This window comes from Rhineura floridana, chromosome 6 (assembly GCF_030035675.1).
Source record: "Rhineura floridana isolate rRhiFlo1 chromosome 6, rRhiFlo1.hap2, whole genome shotgun sequence".
Lineage (NCBI taxonomy): Eukaryota > Metazoa > Chordata > Lepidosauria > Squamata > Rhineuridae > Rhineura > Rhineura floridana.
This window is the reverse complement of record NC_084485.1, coordinates 47,853,886-47,869,734: the sequence shown is the minus strand read 5'-3', so window position 1 is coordinate 47,869,734 and position 15,849 is coordinate 47,853,886. Positions and strand designations below refer to the sequence as shown.

At 45.4% G+C, this 15,849-nt stretch overlaps 1 protein-coding gene across 4 annotated transcripts in view; it reads right to left on the bottom strand.

The window, feature by feature from the left end:
* GSS (glutathione synthetase) overlaps positions 1 to 15,849 on the bottom strand; it is a 36,913-nt gene that overhangs the window by 2,346 nt on the left and 18,718 nt on the right. For all 4 annotated transcript variants that reach the window (XM_061631690.1, XM_061631691.1, XM_061631692.1 and 1 more), the window contains 6 exons: positions 14,975 to 15,055; positions 9,915 to 9,992; positions 8,242 to 8,308; positions 6,578 to 6,772; positions 6,238 to 6,319; positions 4,479 to 4,668 (listed from right to left, as the gene is read on the bottom strand). In XM_061631690.1, coding sequence (XP_061487674.1) covers positions 4,479 to 4,668; positions 6,238 to 6,319; positions 6,578 to 6,772; positions 8,242 to 8,308; positions 9,915 to 9,992; positions 14,975 to 15,055 — 693 coding nt within the window. The remainder of the gene's footprint in view (positions 1 to 4,478; positions 4,669 to 6,237; positions 6,320 to 6,577; positions 6,773 to 8,241; positions 8,309 to 9,914; positions 9,993 to 14,974; positions 15,056 to 15,849) is intronic.

The following is a 15,849-nucleotide window of genomic DNA, read 5'->3' as shown; positions in this document are numbered from 1 at the left end:
TCCAGTCCCCTGATCATCTTTGTTGCCCTCCTCTGAACCTGTTCGTTTGTCTGCATCCTTCTTGAAGTGTGGAGACCAGAACTGGACGCAGTATTCAAGATGAGGCCTAACCAGTGCTGAATAGAGGAGAACTAGTACTTCACACAATGTGGAAACTATACTTGTTAATGCAGCCTAATATAGCATTTGCCTTTTTTGCAGCCAGATCCCACTATTGGCTCATATTCAGCTTGTGATCAATGTCAATTCCAAGATCCTTCTCACATGTCGTACTGCTGAGCCAAGTATCCCCTATCTTATAACTGTGCATTTGGTTTCTTTTTCCTAAATGTAGAACTTTGCATTTATCCCTGTTGAATTTCATTCTGTTGTTTTCAGCCCAATGCTCCAGCCTATCAAGGTCCCTTTGAATTTTGTTTCTGTCTTCCACGGTATTAGCTATGCCCCCCAACTTTGTATCATCTGCAAATCTGATAAGCATGCTTTGTACATCCTCATCCAAATTGTTAATAAAAATGTTAAAGAGCACTGGGCCCAGGACCAAGCCCCATTGATAAGCACTCTTTGAGTACGATTCTGGAGCCAACTGTGGATCCACCTAATAGTTGTTTCATCCAGCCCACATTTAGCTAGCTTGCTAATCAGAATATCATGGGGCATTTTGTCAAAAGCTTTGCTGAAGTCGAGATATATTATGTCCACAGCATTCCCACAGTCTACAAGGGAGGTTACCCGATCAAAAAATGAGATGAGATTAGTTTGGCAAGATTTGTTCTTCATAAATCCATGTTGGCTCCTAGTAATCACTGTATTGTTTTCAAGGTGCTTACAGATTGACTGCTTTATAATCTGCTCCAGAATTTTTCCAGGGATTGATGTTAGGCTGACTGGTCTGTAGCTCCCCGGTTCTTCCTCCTTGCCCTTTTTGAAGGTAGGGACAACATTAGCTCTCCTCCAGTCATCCAGCACTTCACCATTCCTCCATGATTTCGCAAGGATAGACAGCAGTTCTGAGAGTTCTTCAGCCAGTTCCTTCAATACTCTAGGATGCAGTTTATCGGGCCCTGCCGATTTGAACTCATTCAAAGTGATTAGGTATTCCTTGACCGTTTGTCTATCAATCTCAAGCTGCAATCCTGCCCCTTCTACTTCATGTTTCCCGGGAGGATCATAGACCCTTTTTTGGGAGAAGACTGAGCCAAAGTAGGAATTGAGCACTTCTGCCTTTTCTTTGTCATCTGTTATCATTTTGCCATCCTCATTGAGTAGCTGTGCCACCATTTCTTTTCTCTGTCTTTTACTATGGACATACCTGAAGAAAGCTTTTTTGTTGCTTTTAGCATCCCTCGCTAGCCTCAGCTCATTCTCAGCTTTAGCCTTCCTGACACTATCCCGGCAATTGCATGATACCTGTCTGTACTCTTCCTTTGTGGCCTGGCCTTCTTTCCACTTCCTGTATGTGTCCTTTTTTGTTTTTAGGTCATCTCTAAGCTTTTTGTGAAGCCACATTGGCTTCTTCTGCTGTTTCCCCTCTTTTTTCCTTGTTGGAATTGCTTGCCATTGTGCTTTTAGAATTTCCTTTTTTAGAAACTCCCACCCATCGTGGACTCCTTTTCTCATTAGGGTGGCTTGCCATGGAAACATACTTACAATTGTTTTGAGTTTATTAAAATCAGCTCTCCTGAAGTCCAGGGTGCACATATGGCTACTCTCAGCTTTCACTTCTGTTAAAACCAAGAATTCAAGTGTAGTGTGGTCACTTTCCCCAAGAGTTCCCATAACTGCCACTTCATCCACCAAATCATCTCTATTGGTTAGAATCAAGTCCAGGATAGCTGATCCTCTGGTTGCTTCCTCCACTTTCTGTAGGAGAAAGTTATCTCCAACACAAGTCAGAAATTTCTTGGAGGGGCTGTGTTTGGCAGAATTTGTCTCCCAACAGTTATCGGGATAATTGAAATCCCCCATTACTACTACAACATGCCTCCTCGAAACATTGGCAATTTGCTTTTCAAAAGTTACATTCTCATCTTCTCCTTGACTGGGTGATCGGTAGTAGACTCCAAACACCACATTCCTTTTATTATTTGCCCCATTAATTTTAATCCAGATACTCTCGGTGGAGCTACCAAGCTCATCTTCCTGTATTTCTGTGCAGGGATATATATTTTTAACATATATCGTAACTCCACCTCCCTTTTTATTCCTTCTGTTCTTCTTGAACAAGTTGTATCCTTCAATTGCTGTATTCCAGTCATGGGAGTCATCCCACCAAGTTTCAGTTATACCTACCAAGTCATAATTGCCCTCCTGTGTTAAGAGTTCAAGTTCATCCTGCTTGTTTCCCATGCTCTGTGCATTAGTACACAGACATCAAAGACCATGTGATTTATGGCTTGGCTTCCTTACTACATTTTTCTGAGGGCTGTTACTGGGCCCTATTAGAGCCGATCTCTCTGGTCCCCTGCTTAGACCCTCCAGAGGACCTGTTTACTGAGCACTCATCCTGCTTTCCTTATACAGAGGTTAGATTATGTCTGGTCTTTATGGAGAATCTGTTTGTTGAGCAGATACACAACAGTGAACAATCGGACTGCTTGCAGGGTGTTTACATATCTTGCCGTTAGTTATTTGTTCATCCCACACTTTTCAATGCATTTCCCCATCACTTTCCAAACCACAGAAGTGTTTTTTTGTGTGTGAATTTCTTGTCTAGGTCAGTGGTTCCTAGACTTTGAGCATGGGACCCCCTTTGCAAGCTCAAAAGATTTTGTGACCCCCCCCCACTAATCGTAATCTTAGTCTCTGTTAATTGAAAAAAATTGTGCATGGCAAAATCACATCTGCAAATATCCCTTTCCATTAAAAGCTCCCTGCCGACAGGGAGGTGTTGCTTTCTTTTCTGAATGCAAAGGTCCAATCAAATCAGGATTTCCCCTCCCAGCCCAACAGTCTGAAGATATACGGTCCTGTCTCCAAACACCAGTGGGTTACAGTGTTGGGCTAAGATCCAAGTTCAAATCCCCACCCAGCAATGAAGCCCACTGGTGACCTTGGGCCAGACACAGTCTCTCAGCCTGACCTATCTCACAGGGTTGGTGTAATGGAAGGGGGGGGGACTAAGTGCACCACCTTGAGCAACTTGGAGGAAAGGTGGGATATAAATGCAATAATAATTAAATAAATACATTTCAGCTGCAGTATGTAGACCTGAGCTAACCTGCTGAGCTTTTTTAAAATCATCATCATCATCAAGAAGCAACTACGTGGTAGTGGTGGGGATGCTAGATTGTGAAGACAAAAGGGTGGATAGGTTGATGAGGGGGGTTAGTACTTTTAGGCCTTGGGATGATCATCAGAACTGATAACTTGGCTAGTATACACTTGGGGAATGAGAGTGGAGCAGAAAACAGATCAGCGCATGCAAACACACCTGTTCCTCCTGCAAACATCTGCAGGCATGCATGCATTTGGGCACATCAGAGGGGTAAACCCTCAACTCAGCATCTGGGAGAAAGTGGTTGGGGGGGTGGAATGCAGGTGGAAGAAGGGGGGACACTGGCACACACACACCTAGCCTCAGAGACAGGGGCTGAGCAAGTCCTAAGTTTCCTCACTGCTTCTTGGCTCCATCTGGGCGGAAGGTGAGATAGATCTGGCCAGCCTCGCAAATAAGAATAATTTTTAAAAGGTGGCAGCAAAGCAGGAGTCAAGAAAGGCAGGCAGGCTGGCTGTCAGGAAGGAAGGAGGAAAGCAGCCTTTCCTTGCAGGCTTGCTTCTTTTTGCTTCATGAAAAGCCCTCTCCTCTCATTTTGAGTAAGGGCGTTATCAGCATGATGGGAGTCAGGATAGTAATCCCCTCTTCTTCCTGGTAGCACCTCCCTCAGCCTCCTTTGGCATCTGACATGTGTGGTATAGACAGATGTTTGCCCTTGGTGCACCTGAAAGATGCTCTGGCGCTTCCGCAAAGTCCTCCCCTTTCGTCTGGAGCAAGGGGGAGGTGTCATCTGCAGCTGCAGACAGCATCCAGGTAGTGAAGACTTTTAAAAACAAATTAATAAATAATTCATTTCTTTACTGTTCATGGCCCCCTGGTTAGGAACCACTGGTCTAGGTGATTAGAGTCCTTTAATTCACTTTAACTGCACAAACCTGAAGTTCTGGTATACCTTTGAATCCCTCTTTCAAAATAGGCACCCCAGACTGGCAACAGCACTCCAGGATTTCAGACAAGCTTTTTTTACAGTACTATCTGAAGTTGCTAGAGATTGCACCTGGGACCCATTACTGAGCTCCACAGCGCTGCCACTGAATAGCTCGGTCCATTGACACATTATTTAGCTCTGTACCAATCAGTGCTATGCTTTGTTCCAAGTGCTAGTAGAACAGAAGTGTACTCAGAAAACTGCAGATGTATCAGAATATAAAAATATTAAAAGAAAAGCTGCAGGCCCAGTAGGTAAAGCTAGCTTTCTTACCTGATGTAGACTCCAAAGATTCCCAATTCGGACACACATTCTGTTATTTTCAGTGGACTGCGCGCCCTCAGTAAATAATTTGGTGCAGGGAGAGGCTTTATCTTGTCCATGAGAATGTAGGAGGTCCTCTCTGGACTGTCTTTAATTTTCTCCAAAACCTGCTTGAGTTCCTCACCATAGAGATTGTTCCCTGACAACACAGTAGCAGAATGAATTCAGTTGAGTCACAGCAGCTGGTAGATGAAGCTGCATGTAATCATTGACTCCTGGCAACATTGTAATTGGTCAGCACATTCTCTCTAACTCAGAAGTCACTACAGTAGGGCCCCACTCATACAGCAGGTTACGTTCCAGGCCCCTGCCGAAAAGCAAAAACCGCCGGAAAGTAGGGCCCTACTGTATGCCAGCTGCTGCGCTTCAGCTGACAGTGATCAGCTATAGCGCGAGCTCCCCATGCTCCAGCTGATCACCCCGCTGGCGCTGCCGTATTAGCAGAACACCAAAAAACCAGAGCCCTACTGTATTTTACTATGGGAAATGCCCTCAAGCTAGGAGTCTCGCACATATCGAGCAGCTTTTCTGGCTACCAAACAGATATGGGGAATTTGTGGCTTCCAGTTATTACTGGACTATAACTCCCATCATCCCTGATCATTGGCCATACTGGCTGGAGCTGGAGTACATCATGGGGAGGGTCACACATTCCTCATGCCTATTATACAACAATCCTCCCCTCCTTTAACCACTTTGCTATGGTTCTATGATTGCACCATTTAGGGGAGGGTTGAAGAACCTATTTCAGCCTAAGAGATAAATTCTCTTCTGTGAAACCACCAGGGGCCTCATATCAGTGGTGGGGTGAGTTTTACTTCTCCCTTTGCCTCCCCCCCTCCATTCTCCACCTAACAGCGGCCAGGCCAAGATGGCGGTGCTGAGCAAGTCCATCCCCCACAACTCCTATGAGGTTGGGACTCCTGGTCTCGGTGCTGCTTTACCAGCTTCTTATAGGGCCATTCTTACTGAAAGGAAGAGCAGTAGTCTACTGTCCTCAAAGGTGGTCTAAAATGAGAGGGCTACTTACAATTTACATGGTTAATTTGGCTGTAGTCGTTACAATATGTGGTTGGTGAATGTTTTGTCTGCTGACTGGTTGGCTGCACTCAGACAACAGGTTTCTGCCCTGGGGTGATAGCCTGTTAGTGTGATCCCTCTCCCTGGGTGAAAGGCAAGAGGGGAGTGCGTGCACCCTGGCTTATTTAAAAAAAATTTTTTTTGCTGCAGGATTTTCCTGACATTCATCTAGCATGTTTGATTCATATTTTTGTGATCTATAGTATTGTGATTCGTTTATTATATTTATTGTACCTTTTGTTTTTATTTATTATATCTTTACTGTGTACTTTTTTAGTATTAGGAAGTATTTTTATTTCTTAATGCTCTGTTGTTGTGAGACACTTTGAACTCAACTTGATTGCTGCAAAAGTGGCATACAAATATTAAAATAACTGAAAATAAAAAAACAAAATAACTTTTATGTAGTAGCCTAGTTTCTACACATACACACATACCCTTCTAGGAAAGCAATACTCCGTTCTGTAGTAATGTCTCCCTACACTGTTCTATTTGCTACCACAACCTGGAAGACATTTTGTCTCCATAAGTTACTTGTATTCTTATAATACAATAAAAGAGTGTTCATGTGAATAAGCCGTTCATTAGAAATCCTGATCCTTCACCAAAATAAGACCAATTACCCTACCTCCTCCCTCCCGTTGTGGTTTTAACACAAACCGGTCTGGGTCAGCAATAGCCATAGCAATAATCTTATCACCTTCTTCATCCTGCAAGAAGACAGGAAAAGAATATATTTGATTTTTGCAGATTTTTTCAATATTGTTACTGCAGCTGTAGGTTTAGTCAAGTTCTATTGCATAACAATTCTAGACAAAACAGATTTCACAATGTACAGGGAGACTTTCACCACTGTAAATTTTACAAAGCATTTATCACAGCAATCCTCAGATTTTGCAGTATACTGCATTTTTTGAATACATCAAGTACAAGGCAGTGTACATCCTCCTCAATGCATTGCTACTTACCATTTCCAGAGAATAGAGGCCAGTAAATGTTGCTCTTAATCGAGCTACTGCTTCTGGTTTATTTGGCAGCAATTTTTCCAGTGTTCCTGGTCGGCTTAGCTCCTGCTGAACTTTTTTTGTTCCAGCAAGCTGTGTGGCAATATCAGGACATTTAACTGCTCTAGACCTTTCCAGCAGCAACCGTGCCTCCCAGTTCTTTGTGAACAAATTAAAAAAAAAGATAGTCTCAGTCTCAATCTAGGTTCCATATAAAATGTACTGTATTATTTAATTTCAAAATTGGGAGCTTAATGTATACAAGTACATGGGCGGGTTCAGAAGCTGATGCTAGCTGGGATTCAAAGTGTCATCTCCTGCTTACACATGGGGGCTTTTCAGATTCCTCCTTGCAGTGGCAGCCTCATATTCCCCCTCCCAAGGCCAGGAAGCCCTTCAGAGCATTACTCTAAGAGGCAAACCCAAGAGCATGATGGGGGACCAAAGTGGCTACATGGGCCGGACCCTAATGAATGCAGATGTGCATGCCATTGTTCCTCAAGGAAGCTTAGCAAAAACACCATTTTGGGTGTTGAGATCAGCAGAGGGGGACCTTTTGGTAGTTCCACCATCCTCAGAAGCTCAGGTGGTAGCCCAGGAGAGGGCATTCTCTGTGGTGGCCCCTAAGTTGTGGAACACCCTCCCCATCGAGGTACATCTGGCAACTTCATTGTACAGTTCTAGGCAAATGCTGAAGACACACCTCTTTACTCTGTACGTTTGACACCTGAGATGTATATTTTTAGGATCCACCCCATTTTGTGAGTTTAAGTTGTTTTTATTGCTGTATTTTAAAATGGTTGTAGTCCACCCTGGGACCTTTGGGTGAAGGACTGGTGGTAATAATAATAATAATTAATCATCATCATCATCTATTTTTCGATCATGAACTGAAGTGGTTAGAAGATGTTTTTGTTCACCCATGGTAGCTGCAAGTCCACACACAGCAAGTCCACTAGACCCTGTTACTATTAAGCTCTAGAAGTAACCTGCTCTCCCAACTGAAAACCACTTTTTATTTATTTATTTCTTACATTTATATTACATTTATCTCCTGCCTTTCTTTTCATGAAACCCAAGGCGGCTTACGTATGGTTCCCAGGCAGTCTCCCATCCAGGTACTGACCAGACCTGACCCTGCTTAGCTTCAGCAGGGAGCTGGCCTTATGTGCCTTCAGACCATAGTCTGGGACCTAAAAAAACTTAGAAAAAAAGCTAAAAATGCTTAGCTTCAGATAGTATGTTGATGCAAACAAAGTGAGTACTCAGCACAGATCAGGATAACATGTCACTTCCACACATGCATCAGCTGGATGTCTTAGGCAAGAGGCTGAACTATGGCCGTAATTAGCGAAGTGCTGGTGCAAGACTAGAATTAGCTGTCTGATTGCTAACTGCTATGGTGAATTCTGAATACATTTAAACAACTGAAGAATCTATGTACTGTATACTTGGGGACCAATTAGGCAGAGGATAGTTTCACATACCGTCCCCAGCATCTTGCAAAGATGATAACCAGTGTTAGTCATACTCAGAGAAGACCACTGAAATCAATGGACTTAAGTCTATCCTTTACAATTGGTCTACTCAGAGTATGACATAGTTGGGTAAGACCCAGCAGTACCAACCTGTTTGTCATAATTCTTTGGCATATAACCTTCTCTATAGTACACCACTGCAATTTCCTCCCCATCTCTGGAATAAAAAGCAGGAAAATAAATGGCTTCTTCCACGACTTTCATACATGGCCCTTACACATGCAAGATTTAAAATATTAATTACAATACAGCTGTAGAGTTCTGTTCCATTTGCTTTTGAACCTTTGGTTACATTTGTGAATTGTTTTCCAAATGCTATAAGGGACTTCAACTTATGAAAGAACGCTTTCAAAAAAAATAAAAATGTAGGGAAATTACCTAGAAATTATCAACAGACAATTGCAGCAACCCTCTGCTTCTGAATACAACTACTAGCTCCTTTCCTAGTTCTTTGGTATAAGAACCTAAGAAGAGCAGGTTAATGGCTCATCTAATCCAGCATCTTTTGTCGCAGTGGCCAACCAGATGTCTGTGGGGAGCCTGAAAGCAGGACCTGAACACAACAGCCCTCTCCCCACTTGGGATTGTCAGCAACTGGCAGTCAGAGGCATACTGCCTCTGACTATGGAGGGAGACCACAGACACTGTGGCTCATAACCACTGATACTCTTATCCTCCATGAATTTGTCTAATCCTCTTTTAAAACCATTCAGGCTGGTGGCCATCGCTACTTCTTGTGGGAGTAAATTCCAGAGTTTATCTATGCACTGTATTAAGACGTACTTTCTCTGTCCTGAATCTTCCAACATTAAGCTTCATAAGATGTCAATGAATTCAAGTGTTACGAGAGAAAAAGTTGTTTTTCAATTTTCTCCACATGAAGCATAATTTTATACACCTCTATCATGTTCCCCCCTTACTCACCTTTTCTCTAAACTAAAAAGTCCCACATGTTGTAACATTTCCTCATGAGGAAGTTGCTCCATCTCCTTGATCATTTTAGTTGCCCTTTTCTGAACCTTTTCCAGCTCCACATTATCCTTTTTGAAGTGAGGCAACCAGAATTCTACACTTGCACCATAGATTTGTATGATGTTGTTTTGGTATTAGCAGTGTTAATTCCAATTCTTTTCCTAATGATCCCTAGCATGGAATTTGCCTTTGTCACAAACTGGATCGACATCTTCATTGAGCTATCCACTATGATCCCAAGATCTTGCTCCTGGTGAGTCATCACCAGTTCAGACCCCATGAGCATATAATATGTGAAATTTACATTCTTTTGCCCCAATGTTCACATTGAATTTCATTTGCCATTTTGCTGCCCATTCACTTAGTAAAGTCCATACAGCAACTTCCCATGATCTTAGTTCAGTGTATTAACACAAAATAACACAAAACTAAAAATGTAGGACTTAAATTGCTTTAATGGTAGCAATGAGTTTCCAAACAAGAGGTATGACCTGTGTCTTGACAATCTGAGCATACTTGTTTCATTAACAGCAACACTAACACAGAGTCTTCATTAAAGCACCAGAAATGTATCAGATACTAAAAAACAGTATTTTATCATGCATATCAGCCATGTTGGCATTCCCAAATGTCTGATGTTGAAGTTAGACATTAGTCTACAACCTGCATTGTTTTTGAAACATGTCAACACTACTGTGGTAGAAGTATGAAACCACATGCTGGCTTTTAACGCATTAAGCTAGGTTTTATGTGATCACTATATTCTATGACAGGTGTGTGAAAATACTTACATATGCAATCTCTTGTCATTATCCAAATATGCTTTTTCAGACACATATTTAAACCTTCTTCGGATCACCCGGATATTCCTTTAGAAAACAGGAGATAAGAGGCACTGAACTTTTAAAAAATGATATATTGAAATAGAATGAGAGTTTTGCATGAAGGGCTGTCTTTGAAGACTGTTTGGAAACTTCAGCAGCCAGACTGGAACTGAATGACTAAAACACATCTTGTAAGTATTTCTCTAAAAAATCTTAACAGGCTTTCAATTTGTTTCTAGGCACAATTAAAGGTACTGCTTTTGAACCATAAAGCCCCACATAGATACTAGAGTATTTCCTTAGAGATTAGGTAGGTAGCATCCAGAGACAACACCTTTCAATAGCACCCCAGAATTCATCTCCTATAAATACTAGTTTGGTGTCTACTCTCCTAGCTTATAGGTGCCAGATAAAATGATTTTTTGTTAAAAAATTTTGTTAAAATTTAATTGTGCATTTGCCTACCCTTTTTATATTTGTGCTGTATTTTTGGTGATTCATTGCAATTTTCAATGGACTTGCTTTATTATATTTTATATCTCTTGTTGCTAGTGTCTTTGGAAATTTTGTATTTAAAGATGGAATACAAATGTTTAAAATAAAATTACAAACATAATTAGTATCTTCAATAATTTTAAGAGGTCAATAAGTGATTGAGTCAGAGATAATTCAGAATCAAGTACAACTAGAGCACAAACAATTTGTAGTGAAACTTAAATAATGGCAGTGCTTTATTACAGGAGTCCAGAAATGCCAGAAAAGTTCCCCTCTGTCCATCCCTACCAGCCAAGGATGCACTAAGGATGCAATCCTATACATACTTAACTGAGAGTAAGGGCGCAATCCAACTCGTATTTATGCCGGGCAAAGGGGAGCTGGACATAGAGGATGCCTGGCTCAGCCACAGCAGAGCGGAGACCTTGCTGGCTCAGCCAGGAGTCTGCCATGGAAGCCCAGTCCAGCAGAAGTGGAGCTGGCAGAAGCTAGCAGAAGGGCCAGAAAAGGGGCATTCCAGAAGAGGGGCTGTGGAGGGACGTAGGCCACATCCAACTTGTGTTCAGGGCGGCTTCCAAGGTCCCAAGTCAGGGAAAAGGAAACATTTAGAATGGAAGGCAAAGGGGAGGGCCCAATTTTCTCCAATCGGGCCCAGGCACACCAGCCAGCCCCACCATTACCTGACCGAAACAGCTTGCTGGACATAGCGGAGTCTATGGTCAATCAAGCAGCAGCAGCAACAGAATTTAAACCAAGCATGCCCCAGCCCCTCCCCACTCTGCACTCACTTGCACAGTATGCTGCCGGGTGGCCTCCCAATGGGGGGACTCTGTGCTTGGGAGAGGGGCTCATGGCACTTGAGGCAAGGGCACTTTGCTCTGGGGAGACCTTCCATGAACTCTCAGCACTTTTACTACAAAGACCACAGCTCCCCAGAAAGGAGGAAACATGCCACGTACGCTAACATCTCTCTCTGTAGTTTGCACCTCTAACAGGCATCCACACACACCCCAGCTCCAGGAAGCTAGCTTCACCACCACACAAACACAAAGGAAAATGGCAAGGGAGTTTGAAAACAGGGTCAGCCAGGGAAGGTACTCTCCCTAACAGAGCCCTACCACCTCAGTCCCCACCACAGAGGATTAGGGGTGGCCTTGGACACCCTTCCTCGTGCACAGGCTGACCCAGCCCTCCCAGCGGTGGACATCTACACCCCAGCCCCCATCGACATAAGGCGGTAGGCAGTGCCGGCAGCCCCACACACAGTCACCTGCAATGCTGGCCCAGACAACCCCTGCACAGGGGAGGTGGCCCTATTGCTGTAGCGGTAAGATAGCAAGGGGGGCCTGCCAGGTGGCGAGGGCCTAACCACCAGGCCACACTACCGTCATGCTGTGCATTTCCCTTGCAGGCACGCAGCAGCAGCACTTGCAGCCACACCAGAGGAACCACTGCAGGTGTGAGAGCCATGCCTGCATGCAAGCAGGTGATGCCTTCCGACAGCCTCTCCCTGGCCCCCTCACTGTGTGTGTTCTTGTTTTTGAAGTTCTCATTCCAGTTATCCTGGCCAAGCATCCTGCTGGCACCAGTGCACCAACACAAACAGCAGCGTCTGAGGAAAGTGGCAAGCATCCCCAGGAAGCCCACCTGCAGGAAAGAGGGAAAGGCTGGCAGCCAAGCACTGAGAACTGCCATTCCAAAGCCCCCACAGGCCTCCCTTGCTCCTGCCCCTCACCAATGTTGTGTGCTTCCCCCCCCTTTCCACAGGCCAACACCCACCCGGAGCAGCGCCCACAATGGAGGCTTCCTGTCTCAGCAGAGATGAGCTACCTAACCACAGGAGTGGCCCAATGCCCTTTATGTGCCATGCAGTGTTGCTGATGTCATGTTTTTTCTCAGGGGTGTTAGCTGGGCGGGGCATGAGAGGACAACAGGGGAGGACTGCTAAGGTGCCTGCAGGCCATAACCCACAGGAGGTGAAGAAATACCAACTGGCACGTGGAGGAAAAACCTCTCCTGTGCCATCTAGTGGTGGCTGATGTGCCCACTGTGCTCTGCACTCAGAGAAGGGGTGCGATGGTGAAGTGGCAGCACTCTAGGCAAGGCAATACACACACCAGTCCTGCCACAAGCACTGGAACATCACCTTCTCCAACATCAAAGGCCATGCCAGGGAGCTCGTACAAACCAGTGTGCCCATCCAGGAGGCCATGGCTCAGGGTCTCACTCCAGAGGAGGAGATCATCAGCCCAATCCTGCCAACCGAGGCAGTCTGTGGAACTGGAAAGGATTCCCTGACTGGTGGACATGGACAATGGTGGCTGAGTGGTTGCAGGGGTGTAGCATGCAAGGCAGCGTGGGGCTGGAAACCTTGGCACAGGCCTGACTGCCCTCTCCCTCCCCTCTCCAACTCTCACTATCCCGTCTATCGTGGAAGAGCATGCTGATGGTGGTCAAGTGCAGCGGCCAGAGCCGACCCCTCCTGCAAAGCACAAGGGATCTCCAGGTGACGTGCAGAAGAGCGTCCTAGGCAGAAAGCACGCCAAGCAGCAACCAGACTGACCCTGTGAAGCAGCCGGACCACATGCCCGTGTGAGCAGCCAAAGGGGAATATGCACAGCAGGGCATGCTAGCTAAAGCCCTGCAGCCCCTCCCTGGGGCAACGGCCACTCAAGCCACAGAAGCCATGCCTGAGGTGCCTGCTGAGGATCTGCCTGCTGGCATCGCACCGCCCCTCCAGCTGGAACTGTCCCCAGGCAGCGAGTTGTACGTCCCTTCCTCCACCCTGGGGAGGGGCTTCCCTGGCCCCTGGTGCAATCCTGGGGTGGCCGCACATGTTCATCAGAGCTCTTGTAGGCTCCGTTACGATGGTTGTTTCCCCTCTCCCCCTTGCAGGCTTCCTGGTGCTCCATGGCCCCCTGGAGCTTGCGATGCTGATGTGGCAGCTGCCACAGGAACTGCTGCTGCAGCCTCTACAGGTTGCTCCCATTCTAGCTCCTGCACCCCCGATCCACAGGAGGCACCTGGCCCATCCGTCACACCTGTGCCAGAGCTTTCCAAACCCAACATGTTGCCCTCCTATCTGATGGCTTCTCCCCCAGTAAATCTCTCAGGATGGGATAGGCCTGCCCACCTCATGGAGGGGCTGCTGGAGCTGCTTCCTCCGGCAGCCCATGCCCCAGCCGCACCCCCTCCCTTCCCCCAGCTGTAGCTGGCAGCCTGTCCTCCATGAACGAGCTGCTGCCCACAACAGGGATCTGGAGCCCCCCTGCCTGAGAGATGGGAGATGCTGTGGTGGAGGAGGACATGGTGGTGGTGGTGGAGGGAGCACCTGATGTATGAGCCAGATGGGGTGATGGTGAGCCAGATGGGGAATGGGTGCCCGTGGATGAGGAGCAGAAATTGCATCCACATGCCAGGGACCCTCACCCTGCGCAGCCATTTTTGTGCATGCTGGCCATGCTGTGGGCTTGCATGGAGGATGGCCGGTGTGAGGCTGGGTGCCTCTAGCAGGACGCTGCCAGCAGCTTAGCAGTTGTGGTGCGTGCCATCCACGAGGGCACTGGGGAGGTGGCAACACAGTTGTGGGTAGTACTGGCATCCCTCCGTTGTGTGCAGGTCTTTGTGGCAGCAGCCTGGGGCCGGTCATGGTCCTTCCACTGGACCCTGCAGCAGATGCAGAACAAGCATGCAGCGGTGGTGGCAGCAGAGGTGTCTGCAATGACTCCTCTCCTCCGTGCCTTGTTAGAGGCTGCACAGGGCAATGGGTCTGCCTGTGGATGTGGGGTTCAGGTGTATGGTGGCGGGTAGGGCGGACGGTGTTGCGCTGCCTCTGCCGAAGGGAATGGAAAGGTGGAGGGGGATGGCACAGGGTGCCAGTCTGCAGGGCTGCCGCAGCCTGAAACACCAGTGAAGATGTGCCATGGTGTGTCCACTGCCTTCCCATGAGTTGGATTGCTCTGTAAGTCGCATTGAACTTAGTAACACTGGCTGCTGAGTAGATATGTATAGGGTTGCACTGTGATATGCATGTTTTATATACTACACCGTATTTTAAAACTTAGTTAGGAAAATATAGAATTAGTTATATATAAAGCACTTTGCACTTCTACCAGGATTACAAAGCTAGCTTTTGTCAGAGAACCTCACTACAGTGAGGTATCATAGGAAACTTAGCATCACACAAACAACCCCCCAGCCGGAGTTACAGAAAAAGCCTAAATATTTCTACTCAGAAGTAAGTTCCATTCATTTCAGTGGGGCTTACTCTGTGGCAAGTGGGTATAGGATTGCAGCCTTAAACACTTAAGTCCTTTTCATTATAATAGGAGAGTTAAGAGCTAAATGATGCCATTAGCATTTTATATAGGACAACAAATAGTCTTACCGTCTAATGAATTTGCCTTTAAAATATTATTTGGAGGAGTCAAAAGAATGCCATTAAAATGAATGATGTAAATGAAACCTGATTTCAAGAGACTAATTAAACAGCATTGCATACAATACCTCATCCTAGGAGATGACACAATTACCTCATCCAAAGTTCATTTTCTACACAGCGTTGGTCAAAAATATTCCTCTGAGCCTCTTCAACTAGGAACATTACCACTGCTCTGGAACAAAAACAGAAAACATATCAATACATGGACCTCTAGTGGCTATTTCCTCCTTTTAAAACACATTGTGCTTATTGCTTGCTATTCTTTTTGGCAAATGCACTGCATACTTCTCAAACATGTCAAAACTGCAATGCCAGACAAAAATCTATGAAGTTCATTAAAGAGTCATGAGAGTGGCTGTATATTTTTATAGCCAGCATGGATTTTTCACATTCCACCATGCTAAATTGAAAATACCTCCCTGATGCCATTCTGCTGCTTCCCATAAGCTCATTTCAAAACAAAATCTTACAAAACTTATAGTCCTGAACTCAGAAACACTTGCTTACCAATCCTCTAAATTTTCATGGTGATACACAAAACACTGAAATAGAATCCAGAGTTCAAAGTCTAAAACACAAGTAAAATAATCCAGACCCCACTGGACTTTTTTCTGTCGGTGGTCTCGTAATGTGTTGAAGTTAAAAGTCAGCCATGTTCACAGAGTACGTAAGTCCTATTACTAGACAAAGCGTCAAGGCCCCAGCTGACAAAGCGTCAAGGCAAGTTAAGCAGCAGAGCGAAAAGAGGGTAAGTAGCTCCCATTTATTCCATTATTTAATTGAAGTAAAACAGCTCAGAGCAATAAGTAATAAGGGCAGCCCAAGGTCACCCTGAGCTAGGAGCCAAATCCTGAAAGAACCTATATCTTAGGAGACAGATCCCAGGAGAAGGAAGCCCATAGAAAGCTAGTTTTCAACACCACCCTAGCAGGAAAGCTTCAGGGGACACTGTAAACAAGGCTAAAT